Genomic DNA, 26,219 nt, shown 5'->3' with positions numbered 1-26,219 from the left:
ATTTAGCTATATGCTCTGAATTCTTTTTCTGCATCCCTTATTGTCTATTTATATTATACAGCCACCACAAGAATGGCTGTATACTATAGCCAGCATGGATTTTTCACATTTCGCCATGTTAAATAGAAAATACCTCCCATGCCATTCTGCTGTTTCCCATAAGATCATTTCAAAACAAAATCTTACAAAACATATTCCTGAACTCAGAAATGCTTTCTTAACAACTCTCTAAGTTTTCATGGCGATACACAAAACACTCGGAGAATCCAGACTTTAAAGTCTGAAGCATGAGTAAAAAAATCCAGGCCCCTGTTGGACTTTTTTCTGTCAGCGGTCTCATAATTTGTTGAAATTAAAAATCAGCCATGTTCACAGAATACCTGTAATCCTATTACTGACCTTGCCCCCATACTCTGACCTTCATTTCTGCAGTTTAAAAGTTTAAAAAGGCTGATTTTTAATTAATTTAAGAAAATTAACATTGGAGTCTATGACAGTGCAGGCATGCTCAGTAAGAACCAACTGTTAGTGTTCTAAAATCCAGACTAACAGCTGTTTGATTTGGCTAATCAGGGCCACACCCACACCAGACATTTATTCCACTTTAAACAGTCATGGCTTCTCCCAGAGAATCCTGGGAAGTATAGTTTGTGAAGGGTGCGTTATTAGGAGGCTCCTGTTTCCCTGACAGAGCTCCAGTGACCAGAGTGGTTTAACACTCAGCCCCTGTTCTTGGGATTGTAGCTCTGTGAGAGGAATAGGGCATCTCCTAACAACTCTCAGCACCCTTCACAAACTACACTTCCCAGGATTCTTTGGGGGAAGCCATGACTGTTGAAAGTGGAATAAATGTCTGGTGTGGATGTACCCAGGGACAGCCTTGGTTTAAATTTGGGAGGGAGTCTGCTGTAGAATAAAAAAGTGGGGAAAACCCTGAAACATAGTGATACTGTTAACAATCTTCATTTTGGAAAGGAAGAGGGCCTTCCTTCTACCCATTGCCCACTGACCCAGTCTCCTCCCCTCCCCCTACTTCTCTCCCTTCATCCCTCCCCCTATACTTCCTCTCCCCTCCCTGCCCTCCTCCAGGTCAATTTTACCTATTCTAAGCATGATTGCAGGAAAGTAAATTCCATTGAACTCAATAACCATGCAAATGATCAAACCTGCCCTCCCCTCCCCCATCGTCAGTTTTACCTATCTTAAGCATGATTGCAGAGGAGTAAATCCCACTGAACTCAGTAAGCATGCAAATGATCAATCCATTCTCAGCAAACTTGCACAGGATCTCAATTCTTATCTCCCTGATTAAAAAGCAGAGAAATTCACTAACGGGCAAAAAACCCTTTCTACTTACATATGTTAAACTGTTTTTATGTAAACCCCTTAGAGATTTTTATTATATTATGTGCTATAAAGTTATAAATATGCAATTTTATTTTCATTGAATTATATATATATATATTAATGTGGTCACTATTTTGACAACACTCAGCAGATTGTTTGTCCTGTCTGGTTGGTTACATGACCAGCTGCTCTAGGACGGAGTTATTTCAGTTATCCAGAAATTTTCCAGGTGGTAGCCATGTAGCCTCTTACAGCAAAAACAATCAGAGTCTTGTGGCACCTTAAAGGATTAACAAATTTATTATCTCTTGCGGTTTCATGAACTTAAGCCCACTTTCATCTCTTTATTGTGACCAGAACATGCATTTACCTAGTCCAGTGGTTCCAAACCTTTATGAATATGGGACCCGCTTTGTAAGCTCAAAATATTTTGTGACTCCCCCCATGCTAATTGTAATTTTAGCCTCTGTTAATTGAAAACAGTTGTGTGGCAAAACCACATCTCCAAATATCCCTTTCCATAATAAGCTACCTGCAGGCAGGGACGTGTTGCTTTCTTTTCTTAATGCAAAGGCCCAATCAAATTGGTATCCTGCGCGTGTGCGCGCACACACTCACACTCACACAGTCTGAAGATGCACAGTCCCTGACTCCCCACACCAGTGGGTTACAGTGTTGGACTAAGATCGAGGTTAAAATCCCCACCCAGCCATGAAGCCCACTGGGTGACCTTGGACCCAACACAGTCTCTCAGCCTGACGTATCTCACAGGGTTGGTGTAAGGATAAAATGGAAGGGGGGGGGAATCCTACGCACCACCTTGAGCATCTTGGAGGAAAGGTGGGATATAAATGCAATAATTAAACAAATAAATACATTTCAGCTGCAGTTGTGGACCCCAGCCTCAGCCAACCTGGTGAGCTTTTATAAAATCGTTATCATCATCATCACAATGAAACAGCAATGTGGTAGCAGTGGAGATGCTAGATTGTGAAGGCAAAAGGGTGGACATAAGAACATAAGAAGAGCCTGCTGAATCAGGCCAGTGGCCCATCTAGTCCAGCATCCTGTTCTCACAGTGGCCAACCAGGTGCCTGGGGGAAGCCCGCAAGCAGGACCCGAGTGCAAGAACACTCTCCCCTCCTGAGGTTTCCGGCAACTGGTTTTCAGAAGCATGCTGCCTCTGACTAGGGTGGCACAGCACAGCCATCACGGCTAGTAGCCATTGATAGCCCTGTCCTCCATGAATTTGTCTAATCTTCTTTTAAAGCCATCCAAGCTGGTGGCCATTACTGCATCTTGTGGGAGCAAATTCCATAGTTTAACTATGCGCTGAGTAAAGAAGTACTTCCTTTTGTCTGTCCTGAATCTTCCAACATTCAGCTTCTTTGAATGTCCACGAGTTCTAGTATTATGAGAGAGGGAGAAGAACTATGTCCACGAGTTCTAGTATTATGAGAGAGGGAGAAGAACTTTTCTCTATCCACTTCCTCAATGCCATGCATAATTTTATACACTTCTATCATGTCTCCTCTGACCCGCCTTTTCTCTAAACTAAAAAGCCCCAAATGCTGCAACCTTTCCTCGTAAGGGAGTAGCTCCATCCCCTTGGTCATTCTGGTTGCCCTCTTCTGAACCTTTTCCAACTCTATAATATCCTTTTTGAGATGAGGCGACCAGAACTGTACACAGTATTCCAAATGCGGCCGCACCATAGATTTATACAACGGCATTATGATATCAGCTGTTTTATTTTCAATACCTTTCCTAATTATTGCTAGCATGGAATTTGCCTTTTTCACAGCTGCCGCACACTGGGTCGACATTTTCATCGTGCTGTCCACTACAACCCAAGGTCTCTCTCCTGGTCGGTCACCACCAGTTCAGACCCCATGAGCGTATATGTGAAATTAAGATTTTTTGCTCCAATATGCATAATTTTACACTTGTTTATATTGAATTGCATTTGCCATTTTTCCGCCCATTCACTCAGTTTGGAGAGATCTTTTTGGAGCTCTTCACAATCCCTTTTTGTTTTAACAACCCTGAACAATTTAGTGTCGTCAGCAAACTTGGCCACTTCACTGCTCACTCCTAATTCTAGGTCATTAATGAACAAGTTGAAAGGTACAGGTCCCAATACCGATCCTTGAGGGACTCCACTTTCTACAGCCCTCCATTGGGAGAACTGTCCGTTTATTCCTACTCTCTGCTTTCTGCTTCCTAACCAATTCCTTATCCACAAGAGGACCTCTCCTCTTATTCCATGACTGCTAAGCTTCCTCAGAAGTCTTTGGTGAGGTACCTTGTCAAATGCTTTTTGAAAGTCTAAGTACACTATGTCCACTGGATCACCTCTATCTATATGCTTGTTGACACTCTCAAAGAATTCTAATAGGTTACTGAGACAGGACTTTCCCTTGCAGAAGCCATGCTGGCTCTGCTTCAGCAAGGCTTGTTCTTCTATGTGCTTAGTTAATCTAGCTTTAATCATACTTTCTACCAGTTTTCCAGGGACAGAAGTTAAGCTAACTGGCCTGTAATTTCCGGGATCCCCTCTGGATCCCTTTTTGAATATTGGCGATACATTTGCCACTTTCCAGTCCTCAGGCACGGAGGAGGACCTGAGGGACAAGTTACATATTTTAGTTAGCAGATCAGCAATTTCACCTTTGAGTTCTTTGAGAACTCTCGGGTGGATGTCATCCGGGCCCGGTGATTTGTCAGTTCACCGGATCACACAGATCGAGGAGGGGGGGTTAGTGCTTTTAGGCCTTGGGATGATCATCAGAACTGAAGACTTTGTTAGACTTTGTTAGCATGCACTTGGGGAATGAGAGTGGAGCAGAATACAGATCAGCACACACACAAACACACCTGTCCCTCCTGCAAACTCTGCAGGCATGCATGCATTTAGCCATGTGGGAAGGGGGAAGCCCTCAGCTATTACAGCCTCTTGGAGAGGGAGATTGGGGGGCAGAATGTAAGTGGAAATAAGGTGGGACGCTGGCACACACAGCCTCAGAGATGTGGGGCGAACTAGTCCTGAACTTCCTCTCTTTGGCTCTGTCTGGGCCAAAGGTGAGATCTGGGTGGCCTTGCAAATAAGAATAATTTTTAAAAGGAGGTGGCAGTGAAATAGGAGCCAAGAAAGGCAGGCAGACTGCCTGCCAGGAAGGAAGAGGGAAAGCAGCCTTTCCTTGCAGCTTTGTTTCTTTTTGCTTCACGAAAAGCCCTCCTCTCCTTCTGAGCAAGGGCATCGTCAGAAGTGTGAGGGGATGGAAGTCAGCGACTGTAATCCCCTCTTCTTCCTGGTAACTCCACCCTCAGCCTCCTTTGGTGTCTGCCACATGTTTGAGAGGCAGATGCCTGCCCTCAGGGTGCCTGAAAGACACTCTGGCGTTTCAGCAAAGTCCTCCCCTCTTGTTTGGAGCAAGGGGGAAGTATGGGTTTGCAGCATCAGTGCGAAGCAGACAGCATCCAGGGAGTAAAGACTTAAAAAAACCCATTACTGTTCTTGGCCCCCCTCTGGATTACTTCGCGGCTCCCCTGGGGAACACGGCCCCCAGGTTGGGAACCACTGACCTAATCTATGCTGGGGTAATTGAAGTCAAAGTCTTCAGGTCCTGAGGTTCTGTTGTGCCCACTGTATCTATATTTCCCTTTAAACCCAAGCATTCAAACTCATCCATCTTGGTTTGGAATCTTCTAGCTTTAGCAAATAAACGTACATGCATGGTGTCCCTCTCCAAGTGTCTCTAGTATGTGTGTTTAGCTTTGGCCTCATTCATCAGATATCATGTCCTACTGTAGACTTATTGCTTATTTCTACTGTCCCCATTTGGATGACTGGAAACATTTTCATCTTCATCCTCTAGGACAGTACTTTTTTCCCATGGACCACTTGAAAATTGCTGAGGATCTTGGTGGACTACTTAAAGATTTCCCCCCCCTGTTATAGCAGTTGTAATGTGCGGTGCTAGATGCTGTATGATTTTTAATTCTGTTTTTATTGCTGCTTTTATGTGATATATATTGTATTGTATCCCATAGAACTCAAATTGTAATACAAAAAAAAAAGTAAAATAAGCAATTATAATACAATTAAAAATCAATATGACTAGTTAATGTGATGGATGTGCCATCTCCTGTCTTCAACCACAAATTGAATTGAATTGAATTGAAACTTTATTTTTACCCCGCCCTTTTTCCAAACTGGAACTCAGAGCGGCTTACAGATAAAACTACATGTAGTTAAAAACATAGAAAAACATACAATTAAAATACAATTAAACTATGCACAACCTTAAAACCGTAAAAGTCACTTAAAAATCTAAAAACAATTTAAAATAATACAGATAATAATATAAAACAATAAAACAAGCCTTGTAAAGCCTAATCCTAAACACCTTCTATCCCAAAAGCCTGTCGGAATAAAAAAGTCTTTACTTGCCAACGGAAGGATGGCAAGGAGGGGGCCATTCGTGCCTCCCTAGGATGGGAGTTCCAGAACCTAGGAGCAGCTACCGAGAAGGCCCTATCTCGCGTCCCCACCAATCGCACTTGCGAGGGTGTTGGGACTGAGAGAAGGGCCTCTCCTGAAGATCTCAGGGCCCGGGCAGGCTCGTATAGGGAGATACGGTCTGACAGATAGTCTGGACCTGGGCCGTATAGGGCTTTAAAGGTCAAAACCAGCACTTTGAATTGTGACTGGAAACAAACTGGCAGCCAGTGGAGCTGTTGTAACAAAGGAGTTGTATGGTCCCTGTAACCAGCCCCTGTTAATTTTATTTATTTTATTTCATTCCATTTCTATACCGCCCCTAGCCAATGGCTCTCTGGGCGGTTCACAGCAAGGAATAAAATACAATACAGTAAAAAAAATCAGATAAAATCCCTAAACAGACAGCTAAAGCATTTAACAACTTGATATAAAATTAACTTAACATTAAGCAATTAAAATGCCTGGGAGAATAAAAAGGTTTTAACCTGGCGCCGAAAAGATAGAAGAGTAGGCGCCAGGCGCACCTCATCAGGAAGACTGTTCCACAATTCGGGGGCCACTACTGAAAAGGCCCTAGGTCTAGTAACAGCCCTCCGAGCTTCCCTATGTGACGGGACTCGGAGGAGGGCCTTAGATGTTGAACGTAGTGAGCGGGTAGGTTCATAGCGGGAGAGGCGTTCCGCAAGGTATTGTGGTCCCGCACCGTGTAAGGCTTTATAAGTCAAAACTAGCACTTTGAATCTGGCCCGGAATACTCTGGCTGCAGCTCTTTGTACCAGTTTAAGTTTCCGAACAGTCTTCAAAGGCAGCCCCACGTAGAGCACGTTACAGTTGTCTACAAGCATGGTGTGGATCACCTGAATGATGCTCGCAGACCACTGGGGTTCATGGACCACAATTTGGGAACCCCTGCCCTTGGCATGATGCATCTCAAACAGGATGCACTCCAGCTTCTTTTGGCTTTCCCCAGCTGTCAGTTTAAAAAGATGCTCTGCAATCATTTTAAGAATTCATTTAATTCATTTTAAGCACCAGCAGTCTGTTCCCTTCTTCAGTTCCAGTATTGGCCCATGCTACCCCAACAAGTTCCCTGGTGCCTAACAAATTCAGCACCCACCCGTTACACCACCATCCTCATCCATGCATTGAGACCTTTCAGCCTGTGTGTAGGACACCTGGGATTTCAGAGAGAGATTACTTGGAAGGCATGGATTTCAGCTTTCTACCAGGCAATCTAAACATTGCCTCTTACCTGTTGACAGGGAAAAATGTGCTCATGTTCCTTCAGACTGGCTCTGAAGGGTGGTGGGAATAGGAAATGAAGCAGGGACCTTCCTTCAAATAAGAATATACATCCTTGTGCATTTCCTAGAAACACACATTTTTAGTTACCTCAAGATATTTTTTTTAAAAAAACTAGAATACACATTTTGCTGATTACTAGATTAGAATGAAAGAAGCTAAGAAATACAACTGGTGCTGTTATATTTCTTATCTGTATAAATGTGTTGTGGTTGTGGAGAGGGAAATAATCTCATGTATTTGTGGCATGTGTGGATTTTTTGGCAGAGTGCAGCTCAAAGATAGCTATTATATAATTTAAGAACTACTGACAAATAGCCCTACTTAATCCCTGAAAGTATTCTTATATATTTGTATAAGTCTGATCAATCTGCTCTGACACTTTTTAAAGGAGATGTCATTTTTAAGAAAACACCAAAAAAACCCTTCAGTTTTGGCTTCTTACCACTTGATGGCAGTGAAGGAGCTAATGTTGCCAGGAAAGGTTCAGGGCAAGATGCTATTATGAATAACAAAATGGGAGGTACAAAGGAAGTTTCTGACACTTCAATATTATTCCAATTTCTAGGCGATTTTGCAAGTGACAGTAGTGGAGCAAAAGCCTCTAGATGGAGCTTCAGCACTTCCTAAAGGGGGGAGAGATTGCTTTACCTTCTTAAGGGGAATGCTCCACGTAGTCTGCTTTTGAAACTTAATGAAACTTAATGTTTTCTTCTTCATGTATATAGAATGTCTGCTATAATAATCAAAACTGTTCATTTATTTAGAAGCTGTGTAGTCTGCCTTTCAATATTAAACCCTTAAGGCAGAGAACAAAGAGAAAACTTATCTGAAGGATATCATAAGCAGAAAAAGTATATGCAGTAGCTAATAAAACTAAGTATACATGTTAACTAATAAAAAGTTTGTCTAAATAAGCCTGTTTCTAAAGCCTCAACAGGCAATGTGGGTTTTTTTGTTGGCGGGAGGAGACACAAGAGGCAAGCCTCACAGTAGTGCTGAAAAATGTAGGTAAAATCAAATGGTAAAATATCCAAAATATATAAGAGACAGAGATGTTGCCTTTGTAGAAATACTCAATAAATCAAATGTGTGGCTTCGAGGACTGTTTCCATGGAAACACTTAGGGCACTTTAACTGTTTTTTAAATCCTCTATTTGTGTGTTTCTGTATTATTTTGAGGCAGGCTTGCTTTTCTTTTTATAATACTCCTTTTTCCCTCTGTAATTTGGGGGCCACCATTGAAAGAGTCTTTTCCATGGTCGCTGTCAACCTGATAGTTTTCATCTTGTGTTACATGGGGGTGGAACCATTTTCAGTCTGAGGGCCGCATTCCTTCATGGGTAACCTTCTGAGAGCCACATAGCAGGGGTGGGTGAGCAGGCAGGGCCAGGGGCAAAAGTGGGTGGGACAACGGATGTAACTCTTACCTTTTGTACAGTAGGCTGCATTCTAGCCTCACAAAAGTCAGAGGTTTCTACCTCCCTCCCTCCCTCCCTCCCTCCCTCCCTCCATGCAAGCAAGAGGCATTGTCACCTTTCCAAGACGCATTCCAATCAAGCAAAAGCACTTGAGGAGGGTGTGGAGCAGGACTCGTGAGGGCTGTGGACAGAGGGGCTTGCCTCTGGGAAAGTCCCAAGGGCCAAACTGAGTGACTGGGGGGGGATTGTGGTTCTCCATACCCATACAATCACAATATGGTTTGTGCTAGATCGTTGAGTGCAAAGGTACATACGGGCAAAGGTACTCTTTCAATATTATGGCTCTCCTAAACACAAAACTATGCATAGTTTTTAATGCATGCAAACTGTTTTAGAGCTATTCTTTTGGCTAAAATAAAATTGCATTACTAGATTATTTTTTAAAGGGTAGCACCCCCACCCCCAAACATCATTTTGTGAGGGAATTTAATGAAAGACTTCACCAATTTTAAGTGGTCTCACGAAAAAATTCCTATGCGAACTAGGGGAATTTTAGGGTAATAGGAATATTAATAGGATTTTTTTTGGATGCCCTAGTTTAGCTTGTTTATTTTACTTTTATTTAGTAAACACAGCTAAAAGCTTTGAAACTGCCAAGCTTGCATAATTCCAGTTGGAATCCATTCATTGCTGCTAATGAATTTATGAAATGGAAAGTGTTCTGCACCAAAATAAAGCACTAGAAAATTTTCCCCACACTTAATCATTTTGAAAATAAACCTCTCTTAATATACAGTGCCTAGCAGAAGTAATCAGACCAGCAATGCTCTCATATTGCTGAATTACAAATGGTGCACTGTAATTTCATTCTGTATGATATTTTATTTTGAAACACTGAAACTCAAAATCAATTATTGTAAGGTGACATTGGTTTTATGTTGGGAAATGTTTGTAAGAAAAATAAAAAACTGAAACATGTTGCTTGCGTAAGTATTCAACCCCTGTGCTGTGGAAGCTCCCAGTTTACGCAGATGAAAGAAATTGCCCTGTCGGAGACACAGCTACCTTACCATTGGCCTCCACCTGTGAACCACTAAAGTTGCTGCCACATTGTCAGGATAAAACCCCCACTGTTGAAGGATCATTGGTCAGGCTGTGGATCTGAAGCAAAATAAAGACCAAGGTGCATTCTACAGAAGTGAGAGATAATGTAATATGAATGCATAGATTAGGAGAAGGGTACAAAATAATATCCAAGTGATTATCCCAAGTGATATCCCAGTGAGCACAGTTGGATCAATAATCAGGAAGTGGAAGCTACATCACACCACCCAGGCACTACCAAGAAAAGGCCATCAAAACTCGGCACTCGAACAAGAGGGAGACTTGTGAGGGAGGCCACAGAGAAGCCAACAATCACTGTGAAGGAGCTACAGAGTTCAGTGGCTGGGAGTGGAGTAATGGTGCACCAGTCAACCATATCAAGAGCTCTGCATAACACTGACCTGTAGGGTGGCAAGAAAGAAGTCGTTGCTCAAAAAGTACCATCTGAAAGTACGTATAGCGTTTGCCAGAAAGCATGAGAGTGCCCCAGCTGCCATGTGGGAAAAGGTTTTGTGGTCAGATGAGACCAAGATAGAGCTTTGAGTTTTGAACAAAAAGCTCTGTGTGGCACAAACCTAACACTGCCTATCGCTCAAGACATACTATCCCTACAGTGAATTCTGTTGGTGGTAGCATCATGCTGTGAGGATGCTTTTCATCTGCAGGGACTGGGCATCTTGTTAAAATCAAAGGAAGAATGGATGGAGCAAAAGACAAGGAAATACTGCAAGAGAACCTGCTTCAGTTCACTAAAAAACTGACGCTTGGGAGGAGATTCACTTTTCGTCAGGACAGTGATCCCAAATACAAGGCCAAAGCAACACTGGAGTGTCTCAAGAATAAAAAGGTGAATGTCCTACAGTGGCGCAGTCAAAGTCCTGATCTCAATCCCATTGAGAATCTGTGGCGCTCTTTGAAAATTGCTGTCCACAAGCGACGTCCAACCAACCTGAACAAGCTGAAGCGAATCTGCCAAGAAGAATGGGCCAAAATCCCTCTGACACTGTGTGGAAAGCGGGTACATGCCTACCCCAAGAGACTTAAAGCTGTTACTGCAGTGAAAGGTGTCTCTACCAAATATTAATGTGTGGAGGTTGAATAATTATGCAAGCAACATGTTTCAGTTTGTTTCTTACAAACATTTCCCAACATAAAACCAATGTCACCTTACAATAATTGATGTTGAGTTTCAGTGTTTGAAAATAAAATATCATTCAGAATGGCATTACAATGTACCATTTGTGATTCAGTAATATGAGGGCATTTCTCAGGGGTTTGATTACTTTTGCAGGGCACTGTATTTTGATGATGTGATGCATGGTTTAACAGAGAAAGTGGTTATTTAAACAAGCCTCTAGCATGGATTAGTGTTTGATGTGGGGGGCCTTTTTCAGGCTGAGGGCCACATTTCCCTCTTAGCAACCTTCTGGGGGCCACATGCCAGTAGTAGGCAAAAGTGGACAGAGCAGTAAATGTGAAATATACTTTTGTACAGTAGAGTGGTTTTCATGTTCACATGTCCCTCTGTATCCTTCATTCAAGCAAGCAAGAAGGGCATATTCTAGTTGGGCAAAAACACCCAAGGTGCAAAGCAGGGCAGGCAAGGGGTGTGCCTCAGGAGGATGTGTTGCATTGGGAGAGTCCTGAGGGCCATATGAAGAGGCCTGGAGGGCTGCATTTAGCCCTTAGGCCTGAGGTTCCCACCCCTGCTTTGTTGGGAGTGGTTTGGTTGTGGTGCAGGATAGAGAAAGCGGTTAATCTGGCCTCAATGCAGAGAGTGAATAATGTGGCCTCAAATAGCAGAGCCGGTCCACCAAACTAGGACGAATAGCTCACAGAGAAATATATGGAAGCACTTGTTAGGTCAGTGACAGATATAGATAATGGGGAAAAGAGCTAAAAGTTCTCCTACAAGAACTTGCACATATATGACTAATTGTTGAGGATACAGCTGCACATATGTATTCCATATATTTTCTGCATGGGGCAATATGGCCTAGTTGGCTGCTGTGCCATAAATTTCAACATACCTACCTAGCTCAGCAGAACGCTGTGTACTTTCAGTTCCTTGACAAGTTTTGTGGCAAATTTTGCTTCCTTCCCTTTCCAGAGTTGATGATACTTCAGCATGCATAAACCAATGAAAGACTCCATCCCTCTGCTTTCATGGCCTGAATACCAAAAGTCGTCTCAAACAGATTTTGGGAGATGCTTAGCTTTTGTGAATTTCCAGGGGAAGGGGCTATAGTAAATTTAGGGACCAGACACACTGAGATGCCTTTTCATCTCCCCATATTATGCCAATCTGGTGCTCTTCAAATGCACAATGAGAAACCTTGGATTGTGCTAGGAGGAGTCAAACGTGCACATCGGCACACTAGCATAATATGCCTTTGGTGACCAAATGAGCCACTGTGTTGTATACTGGCTGAAGTGTACAGATTTCCAAGACAGACCCTTAGAAAGTATGTTTCAGTAGTTTAGTCTTGAGGTGATGAAGGCATGATTGAAATGTTGTCAGGTTCTCATCAGCTACAGAAAGGTACATCTTTGTCTTTGCATGAATTGGTAGGATGCTTTCCTGGCAACTGTTACAATCTGGGTTGCCAGATTGTAAGTGCACAACCAGAATCGGGTCAAGCCTGTCAATTTAAGTGATGGGGGAAGAGGAGAACCCTATTGTATGATGAAGTACCCAGCTGAGTTGCCAAGTCTTGTGGTCTGCCAGCCATCACTGCTTCTGTCTTGTCAGGTGTTGGCTTTAGATTTGGCCACCCTTATGATGTTTTCCACCATGGCCAGATTCTGGGTGAATGCTGGGATGACAGGAACTGGACTGAATGAAAAAGAGGTATTATTGTGTGATAGCATACCAATGCCCCCAAGCGCTGTACTTCAGTGTGATATTTGAGAACCCTATTTCAAGCTTCCCCAACCTGATGCCTCCAGATATTTTGGGTTACAACTCCTACCACACCCAGCCAGTATGGCTAGTGTTCAGGGATGAATGGAATTGTAGTCCAAAATCTTCGGAGGGCACCCGCTCAGGGAAGACTGCTTTATTGCATCAACAGCCCTAGTCAACTTTGTCGCTTGAAGGTCAATAAGGAATGAACAGTTGCGACATTACTGGCAACAAAAAATATTCCCCAGAGAATTCTGGAGTCCCATTGGCTTGTCAGTCCATGTCAATAAAGACACTGCAGATTCTCATCCTCTACTGTCCAGAAGATTAAAGTCAAGACCATGGTTCCCATCAGCCAAATAATGACACAATGTTGTAGGCCATTGCAAAATGTTAAATCATTCAATTCAATTTAAACTTATTATACTGTAAGTAAAAGGTCACATCAGAATATGAATTCCATGTGCTTAAATTTTGACTACCCAGTCATGAAGTGGAGTGCCTCTTCTCTGCTTTCCATACCTGTCTTGCACTAGTCAATTTTATTTCAATGCTCTTTCTGGAAATGCTACATTCTTTAAGAAGATGAGCATGCAACTAATTTTAATTTATGGTGGGCTTTGGCTGTTTCCTGGGATGCCCTGCAGCCTATTTTAGCCGATGTGTAACAACTCTGTGAAAGAAGATCGCAATACTGCTTGTTTAGTTGATGCTATATAAGTTGTCACCCTAAATTGAACTGTTTAGAGAGTTATGGCCGTGAAATACTTGGTGCTAAATTTAGTGGTAGTAAGGGGGAAAGGGAAACACGAACATCTAGAAAATAATATGTAATGTATAACAGAACTGGTTGTTCAAGCATACAAAGCTTTAAAGCATATAGACTGCTTTTCTGTTTTTTAAAATAATAATCCAAAGTCTTGTACGAATTGGAAAACAGATTAAAAGAGTACATTAAAAAAAATCAGCAGTGGGAAAACAAGTGGAGCAGCAAAAGATCAAGCAGCAATTATCAGAGCCAGACTTTAACAGCCTTGCCAATAATTTGCTGGAAAAGCTTTCCTGGAAAAAATAGATTTTGCTATCTGTCACTGTCTTTAGGAAACGGCACTTAGGTCTGACAAGAAGTAAGTGATTGTACCCACAGATGTTGGCCTAATAAAAAATATTGCTGTGCTGTATGGTTACACTGGTGTTGGCATTTGCTGGCAGAGAGGGAATCAGCCTGCTAAGGTACCGTGTAAATTGGCCCTCTGATGAAAACACAGAGGACTATCTAACTCTGTATGTTGGTGGATCTGTGTGAAAATAAAGGGAGCTGTTGATATGATTCATAATGAACAACCCATTTGGGTGTGTGTTTTTATTAAGGGGAACAAAAAAGTCATTTTCATGCTTCTCCCTTAACTTATTAGCAACACCGTGGCCCCATCTGCACTATAAAGAATATCATACCTCTTTAAAGAGTCTTGGCTTCCCTCAAAAAACTGGGAACTGAAGCCTGTAAAGGGTGCTGAGAGTAGTTAGGAGACCCCTGTTTCCCTCACAGAGCTACAGTTTCCAGAGTTCCCTGGGAAGAGGGATTGAGTGTTAGCCACTCTGGGAATAGTAGCTCTGCAAGGGGATTAGGTGTTTCCAAACAACTCTCAGCACCCTTAACTACAGTTCTCAGGATTCTTAGGGGAAGCCATGACTCTTTAAAGTGGTATGATACTGCTCTAAAAGTATAGTGCTGATGGGCCCATGCGTCGATTCACATATTTACCATTAGCCAACTGTGCGAAACTGCATAGTGGAGGGAGGAGGGAGGTATATGTACAATTTGCACATAATTGTGTTAGGCTGTGTAGTTCTTTCTTCACACATGCCTACTGGAAAGCCACTTATCCTCATATCTCAGTTATTTGGGAAGTGCTACTAGGGTGGAGAATACTCTCAGATCTGTTTTTTAAAAAGGAAGCTGTCTTGCGTGTTTTTTTTCATCAGACTTTGTGGCTTTATGAAATAATGAGCCCGGGTGCATGTAGAGAGGTGTGCAAATGCTCTTGAGCTCAGAGGGGCCCATGCTTCATATATGGCAAATGTATTGTCAGTTTGGAAAAAAACTGGATGCATATTGAGTTAATAGATTTGTGTTGCGGTGTGAAGGGTGCCTACATTTTAATAAAGCAGTTTTTAGAGATTGCTTATTCAATACTCGTACAATACTCTTGCAATGTCTGTTCTGCTAAATTTTCTTTAGCTACATGTTGCCAAATGAAAGTCATGGTCAACTTGTGTGTGTGTCTGCTGTGAGCTCCTCTCTCATTGGATGACCTGCAGTGATGTGTTGGGATGTCCATAAACATTTTTGAGGAGCAACAGTTAGTCATATAATGTTGACAAATAGTGCAGCTGCTCAGAGAAGATCTATTTTCCCCTTCAAATCCTGAGTAGAAGGAGGCCCAGGAAAGGGAATGGCAGATATTCCAGAACATCGGTACAATTTTGTCACTGATCTGGAGCAAGTAGCAATTCATATTCTATTGGCAGTTGGCTAGTAAATTGCAAGAATATTCCACCTGTAAACCATCATCTTAGCCATATCCCCCTTGCTTTGGGGGCTCAGATGGAGTGGGGGACAGATTAAAAATGGGTCAGGGAGGCATTTGCAGGAGAGAACTGACAGTAAGGAAAGAGTGACGCATTCTCCCTTGAATCAGTTCCACCCACCTCCGCTTCCTATATAACATTTGATTATATGTGAAGTCCAATTTATTAGCGAAAACTTTGGATATTAACCATTGCAACATGTAGAAGTGATTTTAAATTCTGCATATGGGTGAAAAAGTATGTTTTTTGTTTTTTACATGAAAATGACTACATTGCAGCTAGAATGCAGGATTTAGTTTTATGTTAAAACTAGTTAACAAAATTAGTCTGCTATGATTAATACAGGTCAATAACATGAAATGCTTGCTTGATCAATGTCCACAGTTAACAGAAACCTATTTTGCAACAAAATCTGGCTTTGTGTAGCAACATGCACTTTAATCAGCAGCGTGATGAATGTTTGGCCACTTGGAAGGAATGTAGTTTACAAGGGTGGGGAGGAGAGGGAGGATGGAGAATCAGCAGTAAATATCTTGATTACAAACCCAAAAGTAAATAACAAAGGTACTTGTGAAAATCCTATTGCCATCTAGGTTGAAATGTGTAGCAGTCACCTCTGTAGCTTTGGAACAGGCTCCTTTATGGATGTGATGGTGAAGATATCAGCCTAGTTTTCACTGATGTGGTAAATCTGTGCTTGGGCTGTGCCACTTGAGATTGCTGGTTAGGGGCTTACTTGATTGAATGACCCTACATACCCTGCCCCTTCCAGATAGAAAGCTAGATGTCAAGGGGAGAGAGAGTTCTAGCCTAGCTTTCTCATTGATATCTAGTTTTCTATTCTGCAGAGGCGACATTTTCTTTTATATGAAGCATTCAATCACAGCAGTCCTCACCTGCAGTCTGAAGTGGTAGGACCCAGACAGATTTACCCTCAGTGAGAAATAGTCCTTAGACATAACACCAAACCATATCAGGGTTGATTAGAATGCTGCCCTTCTGTATGCTTTGGATCAAGCAGCCATCAAGCTAACCTTGTACATTATGCCTAGGTGACTGCTGAACTTCTATGCTTATAGTCTACAGGGAGAAGCAGCTTCTTAGGGACAAGGCATTTCTTGCTATCATTTCTGGAAGCTACAGGATGCCTTTATATTGAATATCAATTTTATTGGAACATTTTACATGCAGTCTTGGCCATGCATATTTGGAATAAAGTTTCTTTGGAAGAGATGTTTTGTTTTGATTATTTGCCAAAAGCTATGAATAACTTAAAAAAGGAAATATTTTTTATCAAAATCTAGAGCTAAACCTGTGGTTTTTTTGGTGACTGGGATGGCACTAAGTGCTCTAGTTCCCTTTTGGCTTTGCAGAAATTCTAAGAACTCTGGAATAGTGGAAGCTTCTTCAAGGCCTGAAGTTATATGGAGACAGTGTTTGTCTAGACTTCAAAAATGAGATATTTATTAATAAATAATAATAAGCAACAGAATAGTATTGTTAATGTAAAAACCAATTAACTATTACCTAGGTCAAAGTGTTAACCTAACTTTGAGATTGGTGTAGACAAACAGCAGTGTTGCCTAAACAAGGAACAGTGCTAAACATGAATTTTCGCTTTCACCCTCTCTCCCTCCTCCTTCTACATCCTCCCCCCCCTTAGGGTTTAATCACAATTAAGTGACAGATGCTGAACACAATTTGTCCTAGTCTAATTGACTGCAAAGTCATGGTCAATATTGCATTGGCTAACTCAACTCCTCACAGCCATGTCCAAACATAATGAAATTGTGTTAGTGAGACATCTTGCTGAAGCCGTAGGTAGAGGTGCAGATCCCTAGCCCCTAAATTACTTAATTTACATATAGAGCATATTGGGTTTCTGTGTATAAATAAAGCCACTTTTCACGCTATACTTGCATTCATAATTGTGTCTCCAGAGTGAACTAATTTTGTACCATTTTCTCCTTCTCTGGATCTGAGGAATGAAATATTGAGTGAAAAGATACACAACATCTAACTTTAGATTTGTTTGAGTGATAAAATTTCCAAACATCAGAATGGGAAAAAGGCCATAATCTCTTGCACAAACAGACTATTTTATATTAGTCAGAAAACATATTAAAATTTTCCTAAGTAAGCTGTAAACCTTTACTCTTAACTTCTAGTTTTTATCAGTCTCTGCACAAAATCTGATGCATGCTTTATCAGTGCAAAATTCCACTGCGTTCAAATGAAGCTACTCCTTAGTGTTAAGCATTATAGCTGCAAAATAGACTTGGGATTTCAGCAGATGCCCAGCTCTTGTCTGGGAAAACTCAAAAAGACTTTGCATTGATGGTATTCTGAATCTTGTGTATTATAGTTTTTTCTTTTTATTCAAACAACTTTGCATCCCTCCTCATTAGTCAAAAGCTGTGAAAAGGCCACTTCCACTAGCATGCAGTTCCTACACTAAAAAGCTCTTCTGATATAGGAAAAGGCACGAGACCTACATGTGGACAGTCATGGGTCAGTTTTGTGTATCTGTTTCACAGCATATATGTTTCCTGTGGCTTCGCATGTAGATCATGTGCATATAGATCATATGCACACAGACATTCCCTCACACACAGCACACTCCACCCAATTATTCCCTTCTGGCCTGAAATGTTTTATGCTGAATTAGGTTTGTGCTGTAAATCTGTAATGAAAACAGTGCTTTGTACTGGAAGGTTTGACAGGCTAATTACAGTGCTGCTTTAATTATCTTAGTTTTGGCTTCTTATAATTTTAGAGCCTCCTCCAGATTTGACCCACTACAATAGTTTGTGCAGAGATAATTTTAGAGATGGATCTATAGACTGATCTTGTGATACCAGGATATATCCCATTTACTGACTTTAATTTGAAATGAAATATATATCTGAAATCAAATCCTCATGCTTAATTTTCTTGAGAAGACTTTCACTTTATTCCAAGCCTTTTGTTATTGGTTGTAGAGTGCCTAGGTTATATTAGGTTGACCCTAGACCATTACAGTGGTTATATATTGCATTCAGGATACATTGACTTTGACATGTTGGTCACTAAACCAGTTGTTTACAGAATGGATGTAATGATATTCTGTAATTTAGACACAACTTTGTTCCTTCAGCAAGGAGGTAGGGATTAACTATAACAGCTTTTTTGCCTGGGTGTTCTTAGAAACAGAATATATGTATTTGTGCAGTTAATACAAAAGGCTCAAGCTTGATGAACAAAAATGAAAGTGAACGGAGATCAGGACAGTGCTATTGTTTGCTTACACTTCTGCTACAGTTAGCTTGTCATGAAATGCAAGCTGATACCTCTGTGAAAGCCCTCTTACATAGACAAGTAGAAACAAGGGTTGCTTGGATCCTGCAAGAAATTAATAGGGATGTAATTTTAATATTAAGGGCACCACATTAGACAAGGCCTTTAAACTTGTAAAAATGAGCATAAGAACCTGAATAAAAGGGAATATTTTAGAAGATACACAGAGGTATTAATTTTAATTTGTCCTTTTGATCTGTTAATTGCTACTGAAGATTTATTGACTCATTTTAAGGAAGCAAGCGTTTGAAAGTTTCTGGTAAATACTGTCTTCTTATAATGAGCACATGGCATTGAAAGAAGTTAAGAGGAGAGCAAAATTAGATTGACTGATTGTTCAGTCATGTGGGCCAGGCTCCCTGCATATCCTGGCTGTTAAGAATGATTGCTCAAATTACATTGCCTCAGGTCCCTGCACTTGGTTGGCTGTTCTCAGATCTTAACAAGGTTCTGGGAATTCATTTCTGACAAAGTTTGCTTTGTGTTTTGCAGGATGCTTCATCGGCAGACATTAGGAAAGCTTATCGCAAGCTTTCTCTAATATTGCACCCGGATAAGAATAAAGATGAAAATGCAGAAACCCAGTTTAGACAAGTAAGTGATGGATACTGTAATATGGCATTATATGGTCATTAAAATCATGAATAAATATAATGTTTTGTGGAATAGTATTTTGAAATGATTAACGTGGGGAATTTTGGAAGTTTTTGTTGCAGCTTAGTTTTGGCCTAAAGCTTTAAAAAAGGTTTCATCTACAAAAATTTAAAATGCATAAAATAATACCATGAGCTATCAGAAGCTGAACATTTTTAGGTGGCAATCCTTAGGGCTTGGAACTAGACATGTCTTGCCTTTTAATGGAAAATAAAAAGCAAATATTTGGTCAACAAACATGTTAACGCTTAGTGTGTCTAAAATTAAGCTTTCCTCTTTTGGTGTATTTCTTAAAGAAGGCATAATGTATTCCTTTCCAACATAAGTTGTTTGGAATTTATCTGGAAAAATTAATGAATGCTATTGAAACAGTGACATGCTTTAAAAAGTAGATATGTATATGTGTGTGTATATACTTGCATTAGAGAATAATTAAGTTTCTGTTAACTTGAACAGACAATTAATTGTAGAAAACAGAGGGGAAAATGTTTAGGACTACAAGATGGATTGTTTATGTTTGTGAGGATTTAATGTTACACAGAAATTTTTAAGAGTATAAAAAGTGTGTGCAATATTGTGGCAAAATATTGTGGCTGATCAGTACACAGTTGCTGGTGTGTTAAAAAATAAAAGTATACTTTTATTCTAGTTGGTGGCCATATATGAGGTTTTAAAGGATGAAGAGAGAAGGCATAGGTGAGTTTATCTTGTATATATTTCAAAGCAGGTTTTGTGTTAGTTGCTAACCTGAGCCAGGTTATGCAGGATTTTTTTAAAGGCATAAGTTTTGTCATATGTGCATAAATGGGCTTTCTAGGATCTAGCCTATATTGATAAGGGACTAGGAAATAACTTTTTAAATGATAAAGTATCACATAAATATTTGGCACTACCAAAACTTGCTTAGTTCAGCTGCTGATTCTTCCTAATTGTTAATCTGATTCCCAAACTATCCAGCTATGGAATAAGGCCCATGGAATTTTATTGTGGCTAGAGCATGTTGATTGTAGATTTTGCTGCTTGGCTCAAATCCTTTCTGTCCAAAATGCCATATTCAGGATTTTACTCAAAGTTGCAGACTTGGGTTATTTTCTCAGTGGCTGCTATAGTGTGGGTTGACTTATGTTTTTTTAAAAAACAAACATGATATGAAAAAACAGCAGTCTTCGAAAAGGCCTGTGAGAAAACAGTTTTTCCAGACAATTGTTTGTGTTTAGATCGCTTTTCAGATAATTGTTCTGTTGCGCTTTGGACTTTAGTTTATTAGGATGCTCACTTTACTGTTGGTGACCCAGATATTTTAGCTGAAGAAAAGAAAGGCTTGCTGCCAGCAAAGGAGTTCTGTTTGAAATATCTCTAGGTTTTCAATTCTCTGAGTTGGGATGCTGAAAGTTCTCCAGGAGGTTCTTGGCTTTGTAGAAACCTTGGCATGAGTCCAGCTCTCATAGTAGAGATTATCTACTTTCAGATAATCCTCTGTGTTGAAAGAGCCATGGAACAGTGTTCAGAGGAGTTTTGGAGATTCTGTGTATGGTTTTTACTCTGCCTCCCACTGCAGTCTTTCAACTTGGAGTCATAGATCAAGGAAGTTTAGGAAGTTCAACAATAGGGGGTCAATGTCTGGTGTCAAATGGTTGCAAAAGGTATGAACTAGTTTAATGGCACTCCCCACACACACACATATACTTAATTTTTTTGATAATGTTTATTTTACATGCTCACTGTGCGTGGTTTTGATACTAAATAAGTTGGTTTTTTTTGTATTGGGTTGTTTTTAAAATTTCTGTTGTATTTTTGCCTAGTACAGCTGCTATGCAAGGGAATTGTCTCTTTCACAACCGCTGACCACTGTCATGAAATTAAATTATTTAGGGATTTCACCTAATGTGCAGATTGTAAATCATATATATCTAAATTATTTTAGAAATGTGTTTAATTAAATTGGTATCAATATAGGCTAGATCCTAGAAATGGGTTGGAGTAAACAAAAATCAGTTTTTATGGTTATTCAGCTAAATCTGTACAAATGGCTCATGATTATTTCCTCCGTAGGGGCAAGGATGTTGCCTAACAGCAAGTATTTCCTTCTTAATTTTTTCTTTTTAAACAAACTCTGATAGGAGATATCTCTTTCCAGGTCTTTGCCTTCAGGAATTTTTGACCACTTAGATTACAGATTCAGTTGAAAACCACGCTAGTTGCAAATATAATAGATATTTATCTTGCTTTAAAAACCTTGTTGCCTCTTGATTAGCTGTTTATGGTGTCATCCCCCCCTCAAACAGTGGGCTTATCAACTGTATAATAAATTAGTCCCACTCAGTTCTTCTTCCAGGTTCATATACTTCAGGTTTGATGGTCCCTGACTTTATTTAATTGTGTGAAGATTCTCATTGGACCATTATAATCTCCAAGCTCTTTAGTTTATCAGCTTTTCTTAGTAGGTTGTCAAAGCAGTTTTCTTAGTTCAACTCAACTTCGTTTACTCAACAATAAAAAATGTCAAATATGCTCTCTCTCTGTAGTAGCCTTGCACACTCGATGTCAAGGTTGAAATCAAAACCAACATGTTCTGTGCATGCACCAGATTTTTTTTTCTTGTTTTGAAACTGCCCACATGGAACCTCCAAACAGCTGTTTAGCTGTGTTGTGAGAAAACTATGAAGAGGCTGGAGTGATGGCCAATTTTTTGAATTTCCTTTTGAGCTGCTCTTGTATCAAGCCTTCAGTGTGTGTTTTGACCTTGGGGGATGCTAAATAGCAGTTTAGGGGGCTCTGTTGCAACAGTAATATTCTGTACTTGGCTGTGAAGTAGGCAAATAAAACAGCAGATAAAACAATATTTACATCTTTCCTGTCCTCTAGTACATGTGGATTGACTGTGGGAGCTAATCCATTTACATTTATTGGATTTTAATCCAGTTACATTTACTGCAGTATTACAAAGTAAATCTGTTATAGTTCTTTGCCCATCTTTAATATATAGATGGAAATGGCTTGATTTCCAACAGATCCTTCTCTTCCATTACATAAAACAATATGTAATCTGAACAGATTGTTTAAAAGCTTAATGACAAACTAACTTTCCAGTTTTTAAAATAATTTAAAATTTTGAAGGCAGTGTGTGTGTGTGTGTGTGTGTGTGTGTGTGTGTGTGTGTGTGTATATATATATATATATATATATATATATATGGCAAGTACATGAACCATTCCAAACTACATTTGCTTCATGGCTTTGGCAACAAAACAGGAGGAAAAGGGGTGTTTGGAGGTTTCCCCTTAAAAACTTTAGATTTAAAAACCTAATTCTTTGCATATATTAAATGGAAGTAAGTTCCATTGATTTAATTGAAACTTCTATTTAAATGAGTGTAGATTCAGTGCTTTAAGATTTACAGTAATTTAAGACTCTAAAAATGTATGTTTGAAATAAGCAGATAAAAGTTGGGAATTGTGAAGCTTTGCATTAAGCATTCATATGTGATCGACTATTGTGGCATTGAGGCAAGCTGCTAACTAGGCAGGGGAGTAAATATATATTTCTTTGTTCTTCAACACTTGCATCTTTACAGTTTACCTGAAGCTTCAGTTGTGCTGTGGAATAATGAACTTGTTTTTGTCTGTCATTTTCATGCAGAATTTATCTTTTAATATGGAATCTTCTTTTTGGCTAATACTCTCTGACTTCAGGTGTTACTTAATATAGTTGTTAACAACAGTTAACTGCTTGGCATGTTTGTAGCACATATGTGTAGTACAGATATAGACTTATGTTGTCCATATTTTGGAAGGGAGCAAAATAAGAGTGTGGATGAGATATAAGGAGGACATAAAGGCAGACTGTTTCATGATTTCCTTATATGCTTAATTCTTATGCATGCCTCTGAAGGTGATAAATTGATTTCTGCAAATAAGTACTTTAATGAATCTTCTGTATGCTTCTAATTAACTAATTTTCTAAATGTGAACAACAAGATTAAAAATTATTAAAGGATTCTGAGTAACTTAAGGATCATTGTTCACTTGTAACCCTAAACATTAAATTAAACAGATGCCTTAATTTTTAAATACAGTGCTCATTTCCATAGAAAGGAGTGAGAGATTTATTTTTTGGCTATGTATTCTAAAAAGTGGGTTATAATAGAAGCTATCTTCCCTTAAAATGACCAGTCATGTGAGCCATAATGTTCATTGATAGTAAAATCAATAGAGCATCGATTCTGGAACTAAATCCTTGGAGACTTTTGTTCAGAATAGCAGACATAGCCTGGTAAATACAGAGTGTGTTTAGTGCATGAAATTTTCATGTATCAGATTTGGATGCATATAAAGCAGATTTTTAATAGTTTAAAATTTGGATTGTCAAGGCCTATGATACTTCTGGAAGATAAATATTTAGCAATCTGTATTTTTTCTTTTTACTAGTAGATAACCTTTAATGGGTTTTCCCATTAACTATTTGTAGCAGTGTAGGGGAAGTTTTTAGGCTTTAGTTTCAATAGTTTTAAAGTAACAAAATTTATAGTTCATGCAAGTACACTTACGTATTTTATTTATTTTTTAATTTCTACTTTTTCCATTTTTGTTAAATATTTTTACGTTTTAGATTACTGATACAGTCTGAAAAACATCTTAGTCTTGAAATAACTAATTTTCTTTCCCCTTTTATAGTTTGCATAATAGTTTTGTGTCCCGTCCCCCCCCGCATTTGAGAGGGGAACACACTCCATTATAGTGATGGATTAAACACTCCTAAGTTTTTATAGTGATGGCTTCAGCTCTTTAGTCTAAGTAAATGTATTAAAATATGTATTGGTCCTGTTTTTTTTCTTGCACTGGCATAGGTGGTAAAGTTATGTAATATTTATCCTGTTAATAGTCAGCAATGGAAATTAGCACACTATTTGACCAATAAGAAATCAAGCATTTCTCTAGAACAAATGGATCAGAGGGCATCTTAATTTTTTTGAATGAAATCTACTTTATGCAAACTTTATAAAAAAGAAATGGCTAAAGAAATTCATTTTTTCTCCATTAATCTATCTCCAAGGTATCAATTTAATAACTATCAAAGTAGCTACTTCAGTTGTTGCATTTAAATTGATTTACATGTCAAGACTGGCAGTTTAGCAGCTGCGCTATTATTCCTGGATCGGTCAATTTACTTGAGAAAACCTACTACTGAGTTCTACTGACCTGCATGACAATATAGGCCCTATTTCTATTCCTGTAATTAGGCCTGCGACTAACTCAGAATATTTTTAATTAAAATATTTTGGTCAATGTGTTGCACCAAATTAGGCCTTTCAGTGCCGGTTTAATTCTGGAAATAGCGTGATTAGAATACTCAATAAGTTGTGTTTCATTTAGGATTAATTTTAACATAGTATTTTAAATGTCTCAATTCTAAGTATTCTTAATAATAGACTTGTCAGTTTTTATACTAAAAGTTATCTACTTCAGTCCTTTAAGAGATGTATGGGTTTAAATGATCAACATTTGCAAGAGGAATAAATGAAATAATTGATTTCTGCAAATTGCTTTTTATACGAAGCACAGAAAAAACTAACAAGGCAGAAAAGATGCCAGAATAAAATGCAAACTCTTAGCAGGCTAATGTTTCAAAGAGCATCCTTTTAAAGAAGATGCTAATAAATTACAAGTCATTTTTCAATTAGTTTTCACACCAGAAGAAGAAAGTTTAATAAAACTGCCCCTCTGTTGAACAGTAATGGTTGATTCTTCATATTTTTATAAATTAAGGAGTCAAAGCAAGTAAATTGATTTGGTGGCTGCTCCTTCCCACTTAAAATCATCCCTTTGTAATTCTTTCATTCTGGGAACATGACCATTGATTGACAGGTGGATTGAACATATGGTTCATTGTAAAGTAAAAACATTTCTCAAGTGAATCAATTGGGGGTGCTGTAAGAACAGTAGAGTTACCATTTTTATGCAGTCACTGGAGAAGCTTTCCACAGCAGGCTGCGTAGAATTTTGCCTGTCCCAGGAACCCAGATTAAAATGTTGTCGATGATGATCATATTACAGGTATTTAATATTTTTTTAAAAGCTGATGAGTAAAACAGAGGTGTCATTTCTGTCTGTCTCTTTTTTTAAAAAGTAAATAGGTTCATGAAAACTTGTTTGTTTTTTGCCACTGCAGGTATGATGATATTCTGGTCAATGGGCTCCCAGATTGGCGACAGCCTGTATTTTACTACAGGCGAGTGAGGAAAATGAGCAATGCAGAGTTGGCATTGCTGCTCTTCATTATCCTCACAGTGGGCCATTATACTGTGGTTTGGTCAATCTACCTAGAAAAACTGGTAAGCATTGGTAATAAGCTTTATTTACAATCACTGCAAAAGTGTTCAGGGATCAGCACACATGCGCACACACGCACACACGCACAGTCTCTACTCTAAATTAGTTTTCTAGTAATTATGTACTGACAAAAAATGCTTCACATATCCAGCAAATGACTCTTCCCATCCCCTAAATATGGTACATAAATTGCTGCCTTTTAAATTATTTGCCACATTAAATTTTTTAAATTATTTCACTGGTGTATTTCAGGGATCTAATAAAGTACCCTTTTAAAAAGTATTGGAGGCTAAACCTATTCCTGCTTGGGAATTGCACAAATGTGGGTTGTCTTCTCTCCCCCCCCGATATTTGAAATTCATACTCGCCCTGGCTTTTAATGTCTTAATGGAGGTTCCCTTCCCCACCCCCAAATTGAAATGTCTTTCAAATGTGATAAATGTTCCAGGGTTCAAATGATAAAATGACAGAAGCAAAGAAATGTTTTAAATGTTGATTCCTTCTTGTCTGGTAAGGCTAAGAAGCAAAAGAGCATTTTTATTTATATGCTTAAAAATATAATTTGAGCAATACTTGTGCTTTAGCATTGATTTATTCGCTTTTATATTTTCAGGGCTAATATCAAGTTGTTAAATGAGAAAATAAGTTGAAAGGGTTTGTTTTTTAAAAAAAATAACAAACTTTGATTGCTATAGATATGCACATGACTGACAAAGCTGGACTTC

The 26,219-nt window shown here is 39.3% G+C and overlaps 1 protein-coding gene across 2 annotated transcripts in view; it reads left to right on the top strand.

Annotated features, from left to right (window-relative positions):
• DNAJC1 (DnaJ heat shock protein family (Hsp40) member C1) overlaps nucleotides 1-26,219 on the top strand; it is a 112,108-nt gene that overhangs the window by 14,129 nt on the left and 71,760 nt on the right. For both annotated transcript variants that reach the window (XM_061587136.1, XM_061587137.1), the window contains exons 2-4: nucleotides 19,004-19,105; nucleotides 19,815-19,861; nucleotides 25,334-25,496. In XM_061587136.1, the coding sequence (XP_061443120.1) occupies nucleotides 19,004-19,105; nucleotides 19,815-19,861; nucleotides 25,334-25,496 (312 nt within the window). The remainder of the gene's footprint in view (nucleotides 1-19,003; nucleotides 19,106-19,814; nucleotides 19,862-25,333; nucleotides 25,497-26,219) is intronic.

Source organism: Rhineura floridana, chromosome 10 (assembly GCF_030035675.1).
Source record: "Rhineura floridana isolate rRhiFlo1 chromosome 10, rRhiFlo1.hap2, whole genome shotgun sequence".
In the NCBI taxonomy this organism is placed as follows: Eukaryota; Metazoa; Chordata; class Lepidosauria; order Squamata; family Rhineuridae; genus Rhineura; species Rhineura floridana.
The sequence above is the reverse complement of the archived record's forward strand: the minus strand, read 5'-3'. Positions and strand labels throughout refer to the sequence as shown.